The sequence below is a fragment of the Lepisosteus oculatus genome, chromosome 24 (assembly GCF_040954835.1).
Source record: "Lepisosteus oculatus isolate fLepOcu1 chromosome 24, fLepOcu1.hap2, whole genome shotgun sequence".
NCBI classification, from domain to species: domain Eukaryota; kingdom Metazoa; phylum Chordata; class Actinopteri; order Semionotiformes; family Lepisosteidae; genus Lepisosteus; species Lepisosteus oculatus.
The window spans coordinates 3,124,918-3,142,522 of NC_090719.1; the positions used below are offsets into that span (position 1 = coordinate 3,124,918).

At 48.1% G+C, this 17,605-nt stretch overlaps 3 protein-coding genes and 1 long non-coding RNA gene across 7 annotated transcripts; 2 read left to right on the top strand and 2 right to left on the bottom strand.

Moving 5' to 3' along the window:
* Positions 1-1,635: 1,635 nt before the first annotated feature.
* LOC102698167 (tubulin beta chain) lies at positions 1,636-5,727 on the top strand. Its single transcript, XM_015366578.2, has 4 exons — positions 1,636-1,854; positions 2,538-2,646; positions 4,066-4,176; positions 4,537-5,727. Exons 1-4 carry the CDS (start codon positions 1,798-1,800, stop codon positions 5,598-5,600), a joined length of 1,341 nt encoding a protein of 446 aa, XP_015222064.2. The 5' UTR covers positions 1,636-1,797; the 3' UTR covers positions 5,601-5,727.
* A 1,140-nt stretch (positions 5,728-6,867) lies between these two features.
* On the bottom strand, positions 6,868-9,191 carry LOC138224956 (uncharacterized). Of its 2 annotated transcripts, XR_011183463.1 has the most exons (3): positions 8,534-9,191; positions 8,194-8,416; positions 6,868-7,360 (listed from the first exon to the last, which is right to left on the bottom strand). It is a non-coding gene; the product is annotated as an uncharacterized lncRNA (long non-coding RNA). The 2 variants fall into 2 exon arrangements; XR_011183462.1 differs by having other exon boundaries at positions 8,194-9,191.
* An 84-nt stretch (positions 9,192-9,275) lies between these two features.
* LOC102697972 (tubulin beta-4B chain) lies at positions 9,276-12,290 on the top strand. The gene is made up of 4 exons (XM_069183302.1): positions 9,276-9,427; positions 10,540-10,648; positions 10,788-10,898; positions 11,084-12,290. Exons 1-4 carry the CDS (start codon positions 9,371-9,373, stop codon positions 12,142-12,144), a joined length of 1,338 nt encoding a protein of 445 aa, XP_069039403.1. The 5' UTR covers positions 9,276-9,370; the 3' UTR covers positions 12,145-12,290.
* On the bottom strand, positions 12,173-16,748 carry LOC107079818 (ciliary microtubule inner protein 2A). Of its 3 annotated transcripts, none has more exons than XM_015366581.2 (7): positions 16,582-16,724; positions 15,961-16,163; positions 13,904-14,052; positions 13,397-13,535; positions 12,816-12,910; positions 12,548-12,637; positions 12,173-12,389 (listed from the first exon to the last, which is right to left on the bottom strand). In XM_015366581.2, exons 1-7 carry the CDS (start codon positions 16,626-16,628, stop codon positions 12,366-12,368), a joined length of 747 nt encoding a protein of 248 aa, XP_015222067.1. In that variant the 5' UTR covers positions 16,629-16,724; the 3' UTR covers positions 12,173-12,365. The 3 variants fall into 3 exon arrangements, with proteins under 3 accessions (XP_015222067.1, XP_015222066.1, XP_015222068.1); XM_015366580.2 differs by having other exon boundaries at positions 12,548-12,656; positions 16,582-16,718; XM_015366582.2 differs by lacking the exons at positions 12,173-12,389; positions 12,816-12,910 and having other exon boundaries at positions 12,568-12,656; positions 16,582-16,748.
* Between the last annotated feature and the right edge of the window lie 857 nt (positions 16,749-17,605).

The following is a 17,605-nucleotide window of genomic DNA, read 5'->3' on the forward strand; positions in this document are numbered from 1 at the left end:
TTGACCAGATTTAGAAACCTTAATCTGGTCATGTAATAGACTCTGTGTGTGAGTACTAACCATTGAATAAGTTTTCGCCGAACAAATTGATCAAGTCCCCCTTCTTGGGTGTTTTCAAATAGAAAAAGGTTCCTTATTGTCATTTTTCTATTTTGTTTCTGGTATAGAACAATGCCAGGCTGCATACTTTCTGTAGATTCTAGAATAAGTTTTAGGACTGATAGTTTAGACATTGGCATTGGTTCAAGCCACTGTTCAGCCTAAAAAGAATCACTTGAGTTGGTCTTTAGTGAGGTAAATTGCATCTAATATCTGAAGAGGATATGAAATGGACAAGAGCCTGTGTTCCCTCAGGACAGGTGAGAGGGCTTGGAAGAAACACGGTACCTTTATGGTTTTTCAATTGGTTAATTATAGGTCCAAATGTGACTGGATTTTATAACCTTTTTCTTCTGTATAGCTGTGGTGGCTGTTTACAAATCCAGACGTGTCACCTGTAAAACTAAGTTCTAAATATTGCACTTCTAGGATTTGTGAGGACCTGATCTCGGGAAAGTTGCAAGTCATCTAGGGCGAGATCCGTCTTGCAGCATGTGCACCCCGAAACCAATTTTGCCTTTTGGTCTCTCTGTAGACGAAAAGGCAATTACTACTATCTCTATAATGTAACGTCACGTTAAAATAATTTTCCCCACAAGCGTGCATGCTCCTATACTCAAGCTACAGCGCATTACGGATGTGAAAGCTGATATGTTATTTAAAATCGAATTCATAGGCGTACAGTTATTGTTACCGAGGGGATATTCTTGTTTATCTACAGTCTTATATATTAGAACAAGTAATAGGTTTATTCCGTGCTGAAAAAAAGAAGAGAACACAACGTTTCGGCCGTGGAGCCTTCTTCGGGTGACATGTCTTATATATTAGTTTGTCTTGGGTGCATAGAGGTGTCAATATCTACGCGAAACGTGGCGTTCGGCTTTTACACATTACATCGTGACAACAATCTTCGCTTGGCCTGATGCGTGCTCATCGGATTGTTTCTGAGAAGTATGTTTAAAAGGATTGTGATGAGCACGTTTATGAATCAGGCTCCCAGTTATGTTTAAACGGGAACTACCGGGTACGATTATCTATCTTCGGAGTGTACGGTGTGTCCCAAAATATTAAATAAGCTTAACGTGCCCACCGCATCACGTGTGGATGTTTAACAAACAGTCATGTTTGCCATGTTTAATTCTATATAACTGCGCAAAAAGCCAGTTTAATGACCTAATGACAAGCTCACAGTCGACATTTTGATGCATCAGTTAACTTCGCTAAAGCGCTCAGCATTGCAACCCCACCTTACGGGGATTCAACGTGACTTTTCCTCCAGCCAATGACATTCGCCCCCCTCCTCCTCCTCGAGAAGGCAGCGTCCAATCAAAACGTAAATCAATCATTTAAATCGACCAATCACCGCTCGCAGGCGGGCCCCTGCGGCAAGAAGAATGGGTGGGCGGAGTGGTGAGGAGACCAATCATAAGGCGGGATGGGACTGTAAGGCGGGGCTTCCGCCTGTGTGACGAACGAGGAGCGAGCGAATAGAATTCTCCTAAATGGTGGTGCGTGGGCGGTGCTTATGCAGACCTGAAGGGACATTTTTTTTCCTGAAAGCCCTGCCGCTTAAAACCAGGACTGCGGCTCGAGTGAGCTACCATTTGGAAGCAGGAAGTGTCGTGAGTCTCTTTTTTTCCTCCCTCTCTCCACCTTCTTATTGCAAGCTCGAGATCACCCCACGGCAAAAGCAAGACCATGAGGGAGATTGTTCACCTGCAGGCCGGTCAGTGCGGAAACCAGATCGGCGCCAAGGTAGGTGTTGGTTAAAGACGGACGGGTTCCGAAATGGAGCCGGGTTGCAACGCTGGGCGTGCGGTCGCAATGCGGAAATTGATTCAAAAAGGCCGTTATGGCGGTGCTCGTCAAAATCCAGGGTAGGCCTGACACGCCACAAAGGATCTGCTTGTGATCGGGGTCCGTGTTGCAGTACTAGAAATGCATGAATCTCAATTTTTGCTTATCTGTCCTTCTTTAGTGTTGGGCATTTTAGAACGATTATCCGTCTTTACTGCGCCTACAGTCTGTTTTCATCAGGATTTGTTTCTAACTGCATGACGGAGATAGCCCCCCCCACACCCTTCTGTTGTAATATATGCATAGAACACCCTCGACCCCACCACCACCACCAACCTGTTCGGATGATTTGGCGAAATGTTCAGTGTTGGCAGACGCCTCCTGAGGTGTGTCACTGCGTAAGCCGCCATTCTGCCATTCTTGCTGCCCGAGCGCGGTTTCGAAAGTCTTCCCGCAACAATGGCGAGCGACATTATTTTCTGGATTATCGACGAATGTCGTATTGCGGTATACAGGGCGCTGTACTGGAAATATAACAGTCCCCTTTTAAATCTGCCTCTGCATTCTTGCCATTTTAGTATTTTTTTTTTGGCTGGATGTTTTAATGCCATCGGTCCTTTTACTGTTTTTGTCCTCTGTAGTTCTGGGAGGTGATCAGCGATGAGCACGGGATCGACCCCACGGGCACCTACCATGGCGACAGTGATCTCCAGTTGGAGAGGATCAACGTCTATTACAATGAGGCCTCAGGTGGGCAGTTTAAAGCTGAGCTGTGGTTCCACTCTCCTGTAGTGGTGAATGGAATAAACAATAAACAGGACGGTATTTTGCATTTGTGTGCGAGAGGAGTGGTGGCTCAGGACCTGTGGCTGGAAGGCTGCCGGTTCGTATCCTGTGGCCTGCAGAGGAATCCTACTCTGTTGGGCCCCTGAGCAAGGCCCTTCACCCCAGCTGCTCCAGGGGCGCCGTATAAATGGCTGACCCTGCGCTCTGACCCCCAGCTTCTCTCCCTGTCTGTGTGTCTCATGGAGAGCAAGCTGGGGTCTGCGCAAAGACAAATTCCTAATGCAAGAAATTGTACAGGGCTAATAAAGTGATCTTGGAGATCCCCCCCAAGCACTAGAATTGTTTGCACTGGCCGAGTTTTAAACTTGGCCATGCCATAGTTACAGTCGTGTAAGTTTAGCAGGTAAGCAAATAAACCTGCAATTACAAGCCTTTGCATTGCAAAACAGCCGAGCCCTGTGGCAGAGATGGTGGAGAGGGCTTTATCTACCCAGCTGTATGACATCATTGCTCTTTGAACGCTGTCGCTTATGACATGGAAATGTGTTGGGTTTTTTTTTTTAGTTTTCTGACTGCTTGGGTTTCTGTCCACAGTGGACATGTGCACTCTGTTCAGATTATACAGGGGGTCTAAATGTCCCCTGTGTGTATCCCCCCCCCCCCCCCTTGCTAAGCTGCTGTCCCAGCTGGGTTGGGCCCCATCTCTCCACCAAAAGAACAAGACTCTGAAGATCAGTGGTGGATTGAAAAGGGCTAATTAATATAGCATAATAATTAATTAAAGTATAATTAATATAGCACAGGGATGGCCACCCCTAGACCTGGAGCAGTGCAGGATGTCCTATAGTACACCCTTAAAGTTCCACCTTCAAAAGCCTTGTAAAGCAGCAGCAGCATTAATCCAATAATTCCAGGTGTATTTATCCACGCACGAACAGTGCAGCACACAGCGGTGTTGTCGGCTGTGAAATGCTTTGTCCGCGAGCTCGTTAAGAGGGGTAGCAGGACAGACGTTTATAGGGATTAGGTTAAGATTAAGATGTAATAAATTCTACCATTGCAAATTACAGATTGGGCGAAAGTAACACAAGGAGATATGGTAGGATGGGGGGTATTAAGCGCTGTTCATATGTGTCCTGAGAGTGCAAAGTGACAGGAGGTTGCCTGTTCACCAGCGGCCGTTTGGGTAATCGCAGGTGTCTGCAGTCCATTTCGTAGGTTAGTTGCACCAGTGGATCGGGTAAGTGCTTAATTGAGCAAATTGTTTTAACGGGACACCTGGAAACGCGGCTGGACCGTGGCCCTGCGGGGTTGAAGGGGCCAGCCAGTGGGCAGAACCCGTAAAAACGGCTCATTTTGTTTCTCTCGGACTGGATCTTTCAGGTGGCAAGTACGTGCCCCGTGCCGTCCTGGTGGACCTGGAGCCTGGCACCATGGACTCTGTGCGATCTGGGCCCTTCGGACAGATCTTCAGGCCGGACAACTTCGTCTTCGGTAAGCGCCGCGGGTGCTCTTGGGAGAAGCTTTGCACAGGCTGCAATTGAACCGCCTTTGTGAGCGAATTAAGGCATCCTTTGTCCTCTGAAACCATGGAGTGCAATAAGTGTAGTGGCCAGTGCCTCTTCCTTGATTGATGGATGAAGATTATTTTTGCTGATTAGCTAAAGTTGTCTAATTGTGAATAATGAGTGCATTTTTAATTGTGCAGATGGTTGGATGAACACATGATACAACCTTGTGACAGGATTCTTAAGAGTCTTTGCATATTTTAAACATTACCTCTAGGCTCTTCTGCAGTAATGTAGCACTGTGCTGAGAGAGAGGACTCACACCCTGTTCTTGTATTGCGCACAGGCCAGAGCGGTGCTGGCAACAACTGGGCGAAGGGTCACTACACTGAGGGCGCGGAGCTGGTGGACTCCGTCCTGGATGTGGTGAGGAAGGAGGCCGAGAGCTGCGACTGTCTGCAGGGCTTCCAGCTCACACACTCCCTTGGGGGTGGCACTGGCTCGGGCATGGGGACCCTGATGATCAGCAAGATCCGCGAGGAGTACCCCGACCGCATCATGAACACGTTCAGCGTGGTGCCCTCTCCCAAAGTATCGGACACTGTCGTCGAGCCCTACAACGCCACGCTGTCGGTGCACCAGCTGGTGGAGAACACAGACGAGACCTTCTGCATCGACAACGAGGCCCTGTACGATATTTGCTTCCGCACGCTCAAGCTGACCACGCCGACGTACGGAGACCTGAACCACCTGGTGTCGGCCACCATGAGCGGCGTCACCACCTGCCTGCGCTTCCCCGGCCAGCTGAACGCAGATCTGCGCAAGCTGGCCGTCAACATGGTCCCCTTCCCCCGTCTGCACTTCTTCATGCCCGGCTTTGCCCCCCTCACCAGCAGAGGGAGCCAGCAGTACCGTGCCCTCACGGTGCCAGAGCTCACCCAGCAGATGTTCGATGCCAAGAACATGATGGCGGCCTGCGACCCGCGTCATGGCCGCTACCTGACGGTGGCCGCCATCTTCCGAGGGCGCATGTCCATGAAGGAGGTGGACGAGCAGATGCTGAACGTGCAGAACAAGAACAGCAGCTACTTCGTGGAATGGATCCCCAACAACGTGAAGACGGCCGTCTGCGACATTCCTCCTCGTGGCCTCAAGATGTCCGCCACCTTCATCGGCAACAGCACCGCCATCCAGGAGCTGTTCAAGCGCATCTCTGAGCAGTTCACCGCCATGTTCAGGCGCAAGGCCTTCCTGCACTGGTACACCGGAGAGGGCATGGATGAGATGGAGTTCACGGAGGCCGAGAGCAACATGAACGACCTGGTGTCCGAGTACCAGCAGTACCAGGATGCCACCGCAGAAGAGGAGGGCGAGTTTGAGGAGGAGGAGGGAGACGAGGAAGTGGCTTAAATTTCCAGTTCTAGCTTCACCAGAATTCACACTTTTTCAGCTTCAACACCTCTAGTTTTTCTGTCACTTTCCTGTTCACTTTCCCCTGTTGTACTGACGAAACCTTCAATAAAAGCACTTGATCTGATTCGCTGTTTGTCTCCGAAGCTTTATTTTAGAGCCGACGCAGTTTCTGCAGACGAGCACAAAACATCTCATGGGGGTCTTGCATCCAAGAGATTAGGAAATGGTTTTACCCTTGCCTAGTCACCAGTTTCCCGGGTTTATGTTAGCATTCCTTTCCCAAGAGGATGACTTAATACATCTGAGTACCTGTCCTCAGCTGTTTTCCCCACCAGAAATGGCAAATCCTCCTGTATTTGTACCGCAGTCTCTGCTGGAACAGGTCTCGGGAGCCTAATATGAGCATGAAACATTAATAGACTCCAAAAAAATCATTTTAGGGTCTCAAGCTTAGACAGGCCTTCTGTTTTGCACTGCATGCTCCTGCATGTTGTAGAGTTCAATGTTGAATAGTTCGTGACTGCAGATGAGAACGCTGCGCTGGTGTATTGTGGTCAACAATGGCTTATCTCTGCAGGCCTGTTTCTCCCCATTTAGCTGCTTGTTACTCCAGTTTCTTCTGATTTTTTTTGTTTTTGTTTTGTTCTTGCTGTGCTCTTTGATTTGTTCGACCTCCCCAACTCCAGCTGCTTTAAACTCCAATTTTCTGAATGGCTTTTGAGCTCTGGAGCCCAGGTAAGTCTGGAGTTGAACGCAAGACACAGGGATGAATCGTGCTACTCCAAGCTTCTGCTGCCAAGGTGACCTGGCGTATGAAACCCCGACCCTTAGGGGTTTAGACCTTCAACATCGGCTGAAAACCAGCGCTTGGACGTGTGAAGACAAGGTGATGCATCAAGCCCTGTCTCCACACGTGGGGTAACCATTTACACGTAAAAGGCCTTTAAAGTCTGACTTAATTGACAAATGGACATTTCTTAGCCCTTTCCCATACTGCTCTTCTCCCTGAGAAAGCAGAGGGAAAATCGCACCGTCTTTTCGAGGACTAACAGCAGAGAGGAGCTGATGATCAGAGAGTCACTTTCTCTAAACTCCTTCAAATCTAGACTCAGAACCTTTCTTTTTAGAAGAGCCTTTACTTAATTGGTTCTGTCCTTTAGCCCCTCTGCTCCTACTGTATTCAGTACCTCCATCTCGTGTCTCCTCTCATTGTGCCTATCTTGTGTATTTTGTATTGTTCTGTAAAGCTCTTTGAGAAGCCACCTTTAAAGGTGCTATATAAAATAGTTTATTATTAATCGTTAATCACCATTATTATTAACATCTCCCGGAGTGAGGTGTGGGCTGGTGTGTATCTGCAATGCACTGTTTCTCAGGCCCGGCTGGAAGCCTGTTATTTATACATTGGCTTTTCTTTCTAATTGGAGTAGAATTACAGGTCTTGTTATGGACGTCTTTTATCGTTCCTCTTTATTCTTCTTACCTCCAGTGGTTTATTTCCTTCGTTTGTAGTGAGATCCGTGTGCCTCAAGGCAAGGAAGGTGCGTGTGTGCGTGTGAACTGTGGTGTTGCTTATCCTGCAGGAGTCAAAAGGAAATGACTGCAGAGGGTCAGGCCTTCGTGACAATGACGGTGTTCATCTTTCATATCTGGATTGTTGTGGCTCATTCTCCCAGGGCACGATTACCCGAGTAACAACACCATTTATTGTTTTAAAAGAACACCTCAGCTCCGGCTTCAAACACACCACTCGGCACCTAGAGAGTAAAAGAACAATGTCTGTTTGAGGAAAATGATCACGGCACCTTTTCACAAACACAACAGACACAAACACATTAGGGGGTTGTCTTTCTCTATGGTAACAAGTGGTCTCAAAGTGGCAGAGATGAAAACATTTGCAACTAATCTTCTTCATGACACTTAAATTCAGCTGGGTTAGCAGGCATAATGATCATAAGGGAATTACCAGGAAGAGACGGGTATGCTTAAATGCGTTTCAATATTTTACGTGTTGTTCTTCACAATATTTAATTGCACCCCACGCATGACAAGAAAGCTGGTTATTTCTGATAAAGGTTTTAGGGGAGCCCGTAAGGAAGTATAGGGTGGATAGTCGGACTACAGCCTTGCAGGATGGCAGTGTGTCAATTGCAGGGTATACATACAGCACAGGTCAGCTTAGAGAGAGTGGTTAACCAAGCCAGCGTGTCTTAAGGAGGTGGGAGGAAGCAGGAAACTGGGGCACCTGGGAGAAATCCCATGCAGACACTAGAAGAACACGCAAACTCCCCCTGGAAGGATCCTCAAGTCCACAGAATCAAAACTCAGATCCCAACAGCTGCGAGGCATCAGTGCTAACTGCAGTGGTACAAAACTTTGTGCAATAAGTGCTTTCCACCTGTTGGCTTAATTTAAAAGTGTTTGAATATCTACGGCAAGAACTGTGAACCCTGTCCAGTTACTGGAACAAATTGAAGCCATCGACTTTCCACGCGGAATTGTAGGTGTGCGTGATCTTTAGATCAAAATGTAGCAAATATTTATTTACCCACCAAAACTCAGTATTGGTTGGGGACACGTATGCACCTACTGTTTGGGGGCGGAGCGGGGGCTCTGTGGCTCAGGATCTGAGCCTGTGGCTGGGAGGTTGCCAGTTCAAATCCCGCAGCTGGCAGAGGAATCCTACTCCGTTGGGCCCCTGAGCCAGGCCCTTCACCCCAACTGCTCCAGGGGTGCCGTACAATGGCTGACCCTGCGCTCTGACCCCCAGCTTCTCTCCCTGTCTGTGTGTCTCATGGAGAGCAAGCTGGGGTCTGGGAAAAGACAAATCCCTAATGCAAGAAATGGTATAGGGCTAATAAAGAAACATTAAACATTAACAACATTACATTATATGCTTTGGGAAAAGGTTATAGAATGTTTTACGTTACCGGGAGCCAGTAAAGCATCGTTTGTAATTTATTTCTTAAAATAATAAACCAAAATAAGAACGAGGTGGTACTATGTGAAGGGGCAATATTGCTCACAAATCTTTAGTTGTTGTTGTTGTTTTTCGTGGTGTTTTTTCCCTCTCTTCTTCGGCAGCTTTTACTGGCTAATTAAACATTTCTAAAAGCATCTACAGGGAGTTCAAACCGAACTCAAAACTCAGGGTCGCCGGGCAACGGTACACAGGGAACCTCGTTGTGATAAAGAAGCGCACTCGTTCATTTCGACGTATCTGACAACCAACATGCCTCGACAAGTACATGTTAGCATCGTGCTGCTAGGCTACATTTGTACTGTAAACCACAGGGGGTAAAGTCCCCCTCCCCAACCACCACGTCAAGCAAAACAGCGTATCTAATTTGAAGAACAGCAGGCCGGTCGCCTCGGCTGTTGTCACCGTTCACAACTGAGAGAACTTTCCACCCGCCGTTTCCAACGACAACAGCCAATCAAATCGCACATCAATCATTCAAACGGCCCAATCGCGGCCGCTGTTTCAAACCGGCTTGGGCCCGAGGACCTTGACGGGCGGCTGCATTGTCCAATCAAGTCCCGGAAGACCGCACCGCCTGCGGGGGAATGCCTCAGATGGGCAGGTGCGAGGGCGAATGCCAGGCTTCGTATCGCCGAGGAGTGGGCGGTGCTAAGCGGGAACGAAAAGAGTCGTTGAGGATATATAAAGCTCGGGCTCTGACGGTTACTGGAGAAGAGAGCGGTAGATAACGCGGGCCGGTTGTCCAGCTTTTGTGTCTGTTGTGCGCGGTCAATTTTCGGCGAAAATGAGGGAGATTGTTCACCTGCAGGCCGGCCAGTGCGGGAACCAGATCGGGGCCAAGGTGGGTGATGGTTTAACGGAGAGAAAATGGAGTTGGGCGGAATTTTAATTTGGGACAGCGAGGTCTTTCCTTTTTTTTAAAAAAAAAGAAAAGGAAATGGCACCGGTCATGGGCGGTAACGGGAGAGGAGGAGGAGGAGGAGGAGGGGGGAATTCGGTAACACACGTCGACATAGCTGTCGTTTCGTAAAAAATACTAAAGTTTCTGCGTTCCATTTGGTAAAGCTACGCTTATATCCAATTCCTCATTAACCGGGAGTTTTTTTTTTTAAAAAACCCGTATTTGAACGACCCCAGCAAAAAAAAAAAGAGCGAACGGGGCGGTTATCTACTTGGATATTTTGCGATTAAATATCTTGGTGTTAAGCTTACAGGTTAAGTTTTTATCCAGTTCTCTTCTTTGACCTACTTTTACCGCTCCGTCGGCCAGGCCGGGCGGCCGGGGCTGTGTGTGTGTGTGCAGGTCCGCTGTAATCGGAGCTGGGAAACTAGATCCTCTATCCCATGCGATAAAGAGAGGGAACCAGCGTCTTGGTGTGGATTTCGGTTTTCGTCCACACGTACGTGTGGTACTTCCGATTTTCTGCCGGTGGAGGGGGAAAGAACCGGGAAGCGGTGGAGATCAGCGCGGTGAAATGCCCCGCCGTCAGGCCGTGTGCTTGCGCAGGGGGGGCCCCGGCGCGCCTCGCTCATCTTCCCGCTCAGGAATGCGATCCGGCTCTCAAAATGGCTTTTGTGTGTGTGCGCTGTATTCGCTACCATCTTGAATATTCTTTCTTCTGGTGTTTTATTTTTTTTTTCTCCCGTCTCCTATCGAACAGACGACGTAACGGTCTCCGGAAGGCTAATGCGTTTCGCTGCGTTAACGTGTTGGCGGCAGACGTCTTCGCGTGGCGCTTCCGCCTTGGGTTTTTTTTTATGGCGTGTGATTTCTACCCCTCGATATCGACGATGTTTAATCTCTTTAGATCTTATGTCGGATTTCATTTGAGATTTGCTCATACTAGCAACGATGTAGAACGTTGTCCTTGCAGTCATCCTGGGCTTTTTTTTTAACGTTGTTGATTCTCTGTTGCCGTGGTTACACCGATCTTGGTTCTCGTTTTGCTGTAGTTCTGGGAGGTGATCAGCGATGAGCACGGAATCGACCCAACCGGCACCTACCATGGTGACAGTGACCTCCAGCTGGAGAGGATCAACGTCTATTACAATGAGGCCACAGGTGGGCAATATACTACTATTGTTAAATTTATTTAGGGGTCTCATTGTATTGCTCAAATACCCCCCCACACAGACTCCCCTTGTCCATTTACACCTTATGGAGGTGATGGCCTTTTAACCCAGTGTCCTGAATCTTTCAGGTGGCAAGTACGTGCCCCGTGCCGTCCTGGTGGACCTGGAGCCTGGCACCATGGACTCTGTGCGATCTGGGCCCTTCGGACAGATCTTCAGGCCGGACAACTTCGTCTTCGGTAAGTAAATTTGCAACCATCTGGGTTAGGCAAGCACTTGAGTGCAACGAAATGTCATTTGCTTTTGTGTAGAGCAAGTCTATTTAGGGAGGAGATGGGATAATCTACTGTTGATGGTAGCTCAACCTTGTTTGAAGAACGCTCTCAGCCTCCTGCAGGTACTGATGAGCTGCTTTTGTCCACAGGCCAGAGCGGTGCTGGCAACAACTGGGCGAAGGGTCACTACACTGAGGGCGCGGAGCTGGTGGACTCCGTCCTGGATGTGGTGAGGAAGGAGGCCGAAAGCTGCGACTGTTTGCAGGGCTTCCAGCTCACACACTCCCTTGGGGGCGGCACTGGCTCGGGCATGGGGACCCTGCTGATTAGTAAGATCCGCGAGGAGTACCCCGACCGCATCATGAACACGTTCAGCGTGGTGCCCTCTCCCAAAGTGTCAGACACTGTTGTCGAGCCCTACAACGCCACGCTGTCGGTGCACCAGCTGGTGGAGAACACAGACGAGACCTACTGCATCGACAACGAGGCCCTGTACGATATCTGCTTCCGCACACTCAAGCTGACCACGCCGACGTACGGAGACCTGAACCACCTGGTGTCGGCCACCATGAGCGGCGTCACCACCTGCCTGCGCTTCCCCGGCCAGCTGAATGCAGATCTGCGCAAGCTGGCCGTCAACATGGTCCCCTTCCCCCGTCTGCACTTCTTCATGCCCGGCTTTGCCCCCCTCACCAGCAGAGGGAGCCAGCAGTACCGTGCCCTCACGGTCCCAGAGCTCACCCAGCAGATGTTCGATGCCAAGAACATGATGGCGGCCTGCGACCCGCGTCATGGCCGCTACCTGACGGTGGCCGCCGTCTTCCGAGGGCGCATGTCCATGAAGGAGGTGGACGAGCAGATGCTGAACGTGCAGAACAAGAACAGCAGCTACTTCGTGGAATGGATCCCCAACAACGTGAAGACGGCCGTCTGCGACATCCCTCCTCGTGGCCTCAAGATGGCTGCCACCTTCATCGGCAACAGCACCGCCATCCAGGAGCTGTTCAAGCGCATCTCTGAGCAGTTCACCGCCATGTTCAGGCGCAAGGCCTTCCTGCACTGGTACACCGGAGAGGGCATGGACGAGATGGAGTTCACGGAGGCCGAGAGCAACATGAACGACCTGGTGTCCGAGTACCAGCAGTACCAGGATGCCACCGCGGAAGAGGAGGGCGAGTTTGAGGAGGAGGAGGGAGAGGAAGTGGCCTAAGCTATTTGTTTTTAAAACCATTCTCCTGTTCTGTTTTTTCAACTTTTTATTTTTCACTTTGCTGTTTCTTAATGTTACCTGGCTTTGTCTATCAGCTCAATCTGTACAGATGGAAATCCTCAATAAAAAGAGCTCATTTGATAGTCCATGCCTTTTGTGTCCATGTTGGCTCTACTGAGGTTTCTGTTCCCAATAGGACTCTCTGGAGCTCTGGCCGAAGGTTAAACCATGCTTGTATCGCACACCTGAGTTGAGAAGAACATGACATACTTGGTGAGAATTGGATAAGCCACAAAGCAATATATCAGTTTATCATTAATGTAAATATACAGTTTTAGATAATAGCTTTAATAGGTCTTTTCCACTTACTCAAGGCTCCTTTAAATGTGGTATAATAGCTTACCTGGTATGAAGCCAGTGTAGTGTGGCAGCATGCCTGTCTTAGTGTAGAGTTCTGGCAGTGATGGTAGTCTTGCAGTTTCTCCTGTTTTGCCTGGGTTTTGCAAGATAAACTAAAGAAAACAGTAGCTTCAAAGCCACATTGTATAAAATGTAGCTGGTAGGTTACTGTAACATTGAAATAAATCTCTAGGCTGTACCCCAAGATAGTAATTGAGTACTGTATGTGGAAGTTTTGGTTTCGCTTAACTGGAAGCTCCTGTCGAACATACCTGATTGTGGTCAAAGTTCCCCATGGCCTCCCGGACTGCTGGCTGATAGCTCTGAGCCAGGCTCCAGCGGTAAGTAGGGACAAACCCAGTGTACCCTGCCAAAGAACTCTGAGTAACTTGCAAATTTGACGAGATAAAGCAGTTTCTGTTTTCACAGGCTTCTGGTTCTCATTTTCTGGGAGCCATTTCTATTCAAACAAGTTGTGAATGAATGATCATTTCACAATCGGATTGTAGCACTAACTAGAGCAAAGGTTCCCTCTTAAGGTTTTAGTGTGTACTGCATGCAGTTTCACTGCTATGTAAAAGCATTAAGCTACATTTTCCATAAGTTACAGCATTGAATGAAAAGGTACAGTATATATATTAAATATTTTAAATTGCTTATACAGATCCATTTTCCGTCATTGTCCCTTTTGTACCAGAGAATTTGCTTAAGGTTCTACCTGATGCACGAGGCCAAGGTGCTTGATACTGCAGACTGAGTTTCATAAAGCAAGACTTGTTCTACCACCATGTGCCACATTGCATTTAACTGAGGACCCAACTACATTTCCAGCAGGAAGTGTGCCTGCTTTTACCTGCGATGGCACGCAGAGGAGTGTCGCGGTCTCTTGCCAGGGATGATGGTTTAGGATCAAGATGGGCTGTCCTACCAGCCCAGTCACCGGAGGGTAGGGGTTTAGCTGTCAAGGGTACGGTCTTGTTTATAACAGAAATCTGATCAGACAGGAGGAGGAGAGAAACTCTTAGGGCCAAAGGTACTTTCCAGTCTTCCAAAAGCAACATTTTCAGTCCTCAAAACACAGTTTAGACAAGGAGTCTGTTTCAGTCCTCTCTAGTTCACGTGGAGTCGATTAGACAATTGATCCAGCCCGTTCAAAATAGTCTGTGGCGAGTCACCACATCAGAGCTGCAAATGGGCTTGAAGATACTTTACAGAAGGACCTTCTGGTAGGATGCTGGAGCACAGTAATGGGCATTTCACATTAGTGGACCTGTCAGTTCACTGTTGAAAGAGCTGAAAGCGTCAGGTCAAGTGAAGGAAAGAGAATGTTCCCCTTCAGTGACGACCTGCCTGTCCCTACCCGTTCTGAGCCATCGCTGTAGGTGAGGAGCACAGGCCTCTCCCTGTTGCTGTCCTGCTGTCTCCGGAGTCGGAGGAACTTCTCCTTGGCTGCTGCGGACTCGCTGCAGTAGGGGCTGCCGTGCAGGTCTTTCCTGAGTGGGATGCATCCTGAGCGGGGGGGGGGTGAGAGTGAGGTGGTGGGTGCTCTCTCTAAGCAATAAACGAGCAAGCTGAGTCTTTCCGTAAAGCTGAGTCATAATGCACCGAAAACCTTTTGGATGCCCCCCCAAAAAATGTTCTTTTATTTTTGCTGTAAAATAAAAACAGCAAGAACCCTGCTGTTGGCCTGCTTTACGCACGGACTGAGCTTGCATTTTCTATCGCGTGCCAAAATGCTCATGTATTGCAGGGAGGCACTTCCTGAAGGGTTTGGCACCAAGCAGGAGGGGTTATAGGCTTTCGACAACCTGAGAAATAAGACCGGCCCAATTCCCTGCTCTCAGCTGTACGATGTTTGCACCTGCAACGGGCCGCTGTGTGTTTTAACAATAGTTCTGAAGCTGTAGTCCTGTAAATGTGCGTATTTATCCGCATAAAGATCGCCCACTGACGCAGATACACTGTTTGCGCACACAATGCACCAGATATCGGCCTCGATGTTTCAACCATTCGTGTATGTTTTACACTCTGTGCAAGAGCCCCGGACAGCTGTGATGTGGCAGGAGGGTACAAGGTTCTGAAGCGACCCAGCTCTCTTTGAGCCCATGTGTTCGTGTCGGCGGGGTGGTAAGTACTGAGGCATCTGACTGGGGGAGCTGCTCGGTCTGGCGAAGGCTAGGAGACTGCAGTCTGTAAGCTCAGACGCTTGGCTCTAGCAATACATGAGCATTTTATTGTGCGATAGCAAATGCAAGCTCAGTCTCTCCGCCAAGCTGAGCGTCCTCATAGTGCACCACGTGCCGAGGACGTTTCAGCGGGCCAGAAGAGAACGTCTGTGCTGTAAAACGGTTTTTGTTTTTTCCATGCAAGCCACGTGAAGACTCTCTCTCAGTTTCTTTTTGCCAGGTTGCACTGGGTTCTGCGGCTCTGTGTTGGATGGGAATATTAGATTCATATAATTTAATGAAGAGTTAAACACGGCGAGCGATCTCTCTGCACCCGTTTCAGTTTCGACCAGCTGCCTTTGTGCTTGTATGGGGCCGTAGAAAGGTGCCCCTCTTTGTCACCAGATTGCGTCTTCTGATAAGAGAAGCATGCAGTTTCGATCCACAGAACACAGCTGATCCGAGTGACTCTCCTCTCCCTTTCCCCAGGCTCTTATAATCAGGCAACATCCCCCCCTTTTTTAGCTTAATTGGCAACACTACCATCACTACTAATAACACTACTGAACTACTGTCATCCCTCTCCCCACCTCGCAACCCTCGCTCTTCTAACTCTGGTCTCCTGTCTGTCCCCCAAGCCCGTCTACACTCTGCGGGTGACAGGGCCTTCTCCTGCTGCGCCCCACAGCTCTGGAGCTCTATCCCAGAGGATATCGGAGAGTGGCCTTCTCCAAGCTGCAGACCCAACTTGACGTTTCTTATCCCTTTCCCATACCGCTCTTCTCCCCGAGAAAGCAGAGGGAGAATCACGCCACCTTTTCGTGGACTAACAGCAGAGAGAAGGTGACTATCAGAGAGTAAACTCCTTCAAATCCTGACTCAAACTCTTCTGTAGAAAGAGCCTTTACTGAACTGGTTCTGTTCTTTACCCCTCTGCTGCGACTGCATCCAAGTACCCCCATCTACTGTCTCCTCTCGTTGTGCATTTTCATTGTGCATATCTTGTGTATTTTTATTGTTGTTGTCATTCTGTAAAGCACTTTGAGAAGCCACCTTTAAATACGCTATATAAAATAGTTTATTATTATAATTATTATTATTATTATTAACATCTTTGGATGCAGTGTTTGAAAGTGCACAGCGCACACCCTGCTTGTGTTGCTGAAGAAAACAGAGAGTTTCTAGCCAGCCCTGAAGCAGGATGAGATTTCACATCGAATCCCCTACCATGCTGGCAGTATAAAATACCCACCTGAGTATCCAGGTATTGCCCTAAGCCCCTTGATTGTGCCCTTTATGGCTGGCAGGGCATCGGGGGGTTTCTCTAGATTCGTGGTGGGTGACAGCACAGTACTCCTGTTTTGTCGGACTCTGGGGTCGGTCAGCAGATTGTGGGTCGTGGCCCCGTAGGAGTGTCCGATCTGGAACTGGAACTGCGGGCAGAATCCTCCGTAACTGGGCGCAGAAACCGTAAACAGAAACACCATCGCACGTCAGCCCGTGGCGTGTTCTTGATACACACACACACACCTGCTACAGTGAAACATCAGGGCCTGTTTGTTTTTTTTTTTTAATTCTCCTCTGAGTTACGACATCGTTTATCCCCGAGCGTGGAAAAACCACGACTTGCATCCACGTGCGCTGTTGTACAGTATCCATTTCCTCCTTACTTTAATAATTAACATTTTAAAAAAATGGACAGCAGATGGTAAATAAAAGAAATGGCTCCGAAAGCTATCCTCTTTTAATTCAACGTATTAGAAGAGGACATCTTTCCTTCATTTGAGAATTACACTTTAACGTGAAGAACGGCGAGTGTAGTGCTGCTGTTTTTCAGGTGCTGAAATCTGAGCTTATCCCGTCGCAGGTTTACCCCGGAATGAAGTAGGGGTCCGCCGGGAACAAGCTGTGTCGGTCCATTCCCAAACAGGATAAGCGGGACAGTCGGGACCCTGGCTGCCCGCCACTTGGGCAAGAGACTGCATCGCCATTGTGATGCGCGCCCCCGGTCGCCGTGGCAACCCCGTTGTTTGTCCTGATTGACCCCCTGCTGGTTAATGTGGGGGGCGCGCTTTCTACACCACGCCAATGATGAGGGTATCGCGTCGAGTTTTATTTTTGAATTTGTATTTATGCTTAAAAAAAGAACAAAAATCGCAATGCAAACAAGAGTACATATAACAATTCAAGACAAGAAAGGTCGCCAGGGGTAAATTCAAGTAATGAAAAAAGACTGAACACATTAAATAAGAATAATGTCCGCGCCGTTTTCATATTTTTGCACTTCGAAATAGGCTGCAAATACCCCCTTACTTCCATTTTAAAATGCTCAGACAAAGGGTTCTTCCCAGACCACTTCCTTTTATGTATACAATAGCGTGACGTTATAGTAATTCAATTTATTGCAAACGAAATTTTAATATTGTTTTCGATGCGGCTGAAACTTAACGTAACATCTTTTTTTCATCAAAACAAATATCAACATTGGTCTCTTTTTTAATGGAAGTCTGCAACTTAATCCAGAAAATGTTTACCCTTAGGACATAACCAAAACAAATGCTGACTAGTTTCAGGGCTATTGTCACAAAAAAAAAACACATTTGTCATCTATATTAATTTTAAATCGCTGGGTAACAAGAGTCTTAACTGGGTAAGGTATCGCGTCGAGGTCTGATGTCTTTCGGTGAAGCGAGATCTGGGTTGGTGTGGGAAAAAAAAAAGATCTGAACATTCTCAATAAAGAATTTTTATGTTTGAAGTTATGTGCAGTACGTCATACATCAGTAATACTAACTGTACCGTATACTTGACACAGCTGTTTCGTGTATACAATGCTCACCTTAAAATACTTGCGTATAATATAATTTATCCCTGTACACTGCATATAAATTATAAAT

What these genes read in the sequence shown, in the direction of transcription:
- LOC107079818 (XM_015366580.2), bottom strand. Translation starts at nt 16,628, where the DNA reads ATGGACCGACACAGCTTGTTCCCGGCGGACCCCTACTTCATTCCGGG. An exon ending in GACCCCTACTTCATTCCGGG is followed by an intron (nt 16,164 to 16,581) that starts GTAAACCTGCGA and finishes TTCTGCGCCCAG; the next exon opens with TTACGGAGGATTCTGCCCGC. An exon ending in TCCTCTGCGTGCCATCGCAG is followed by an intron (nt 12,911 to 13,396) that starts GTAAAAGCAGGC and finishes GTTCTTTGGCAG; the next exon opens with GGTACACTGGGTTTGTCCCT.
- LOC102697972 (XM_069183302.1), top strand. Translation starts at nt 9,371, where the DNA reads ATGAGGGAGATTGTTCACCTGCAGGCCGGCCAGTGCGGGAACCAGATC. An exon ending in GGAACCAGATCGGGGCCAAG is followed by an intron (nt 9,428 to 10,539) that starts GTGGGTGATGGT and finishes GTTTTGCTGTAG; the next exon opens with TTCTGGGAGGTGATCAGCGA. An exon ending in GCCGGACAACTTCGTCTTCG is followed by an intron (nt 10,899 to 11,083) that starts GTAAGTAAATTT and finishes TTTTGTCCACAG; the next exon opens with GCCAGAGCGGTGCTGGCAAC.
- LOC102698167 (XM_015366578.2), top strand. Translation starts at nt 1,798, where the DNA reads ATGAGGGAGATTGTTCACCTGCAGGCCGGTCAGTGCGGAAACCAGATC. An exon ending in CTATTACAATGAGGCCTCAG is followed by an intron (nt 2,647 to 4,065) that starts GTGGGCAGTTTA and finishes TGGATCTTTCAG; the next exon opens with GTGGCAAGTACGTGCCCCGT. An exon ending in GCCGGACAACTTCGTCTTCG is followed by an intron (nt 4,177 to 4,536) that starts GTAAGCGCCGCG and finishes TATTGCGCACAG; the next exon opens with GCCAGAGCGGTGCTGGCAAC.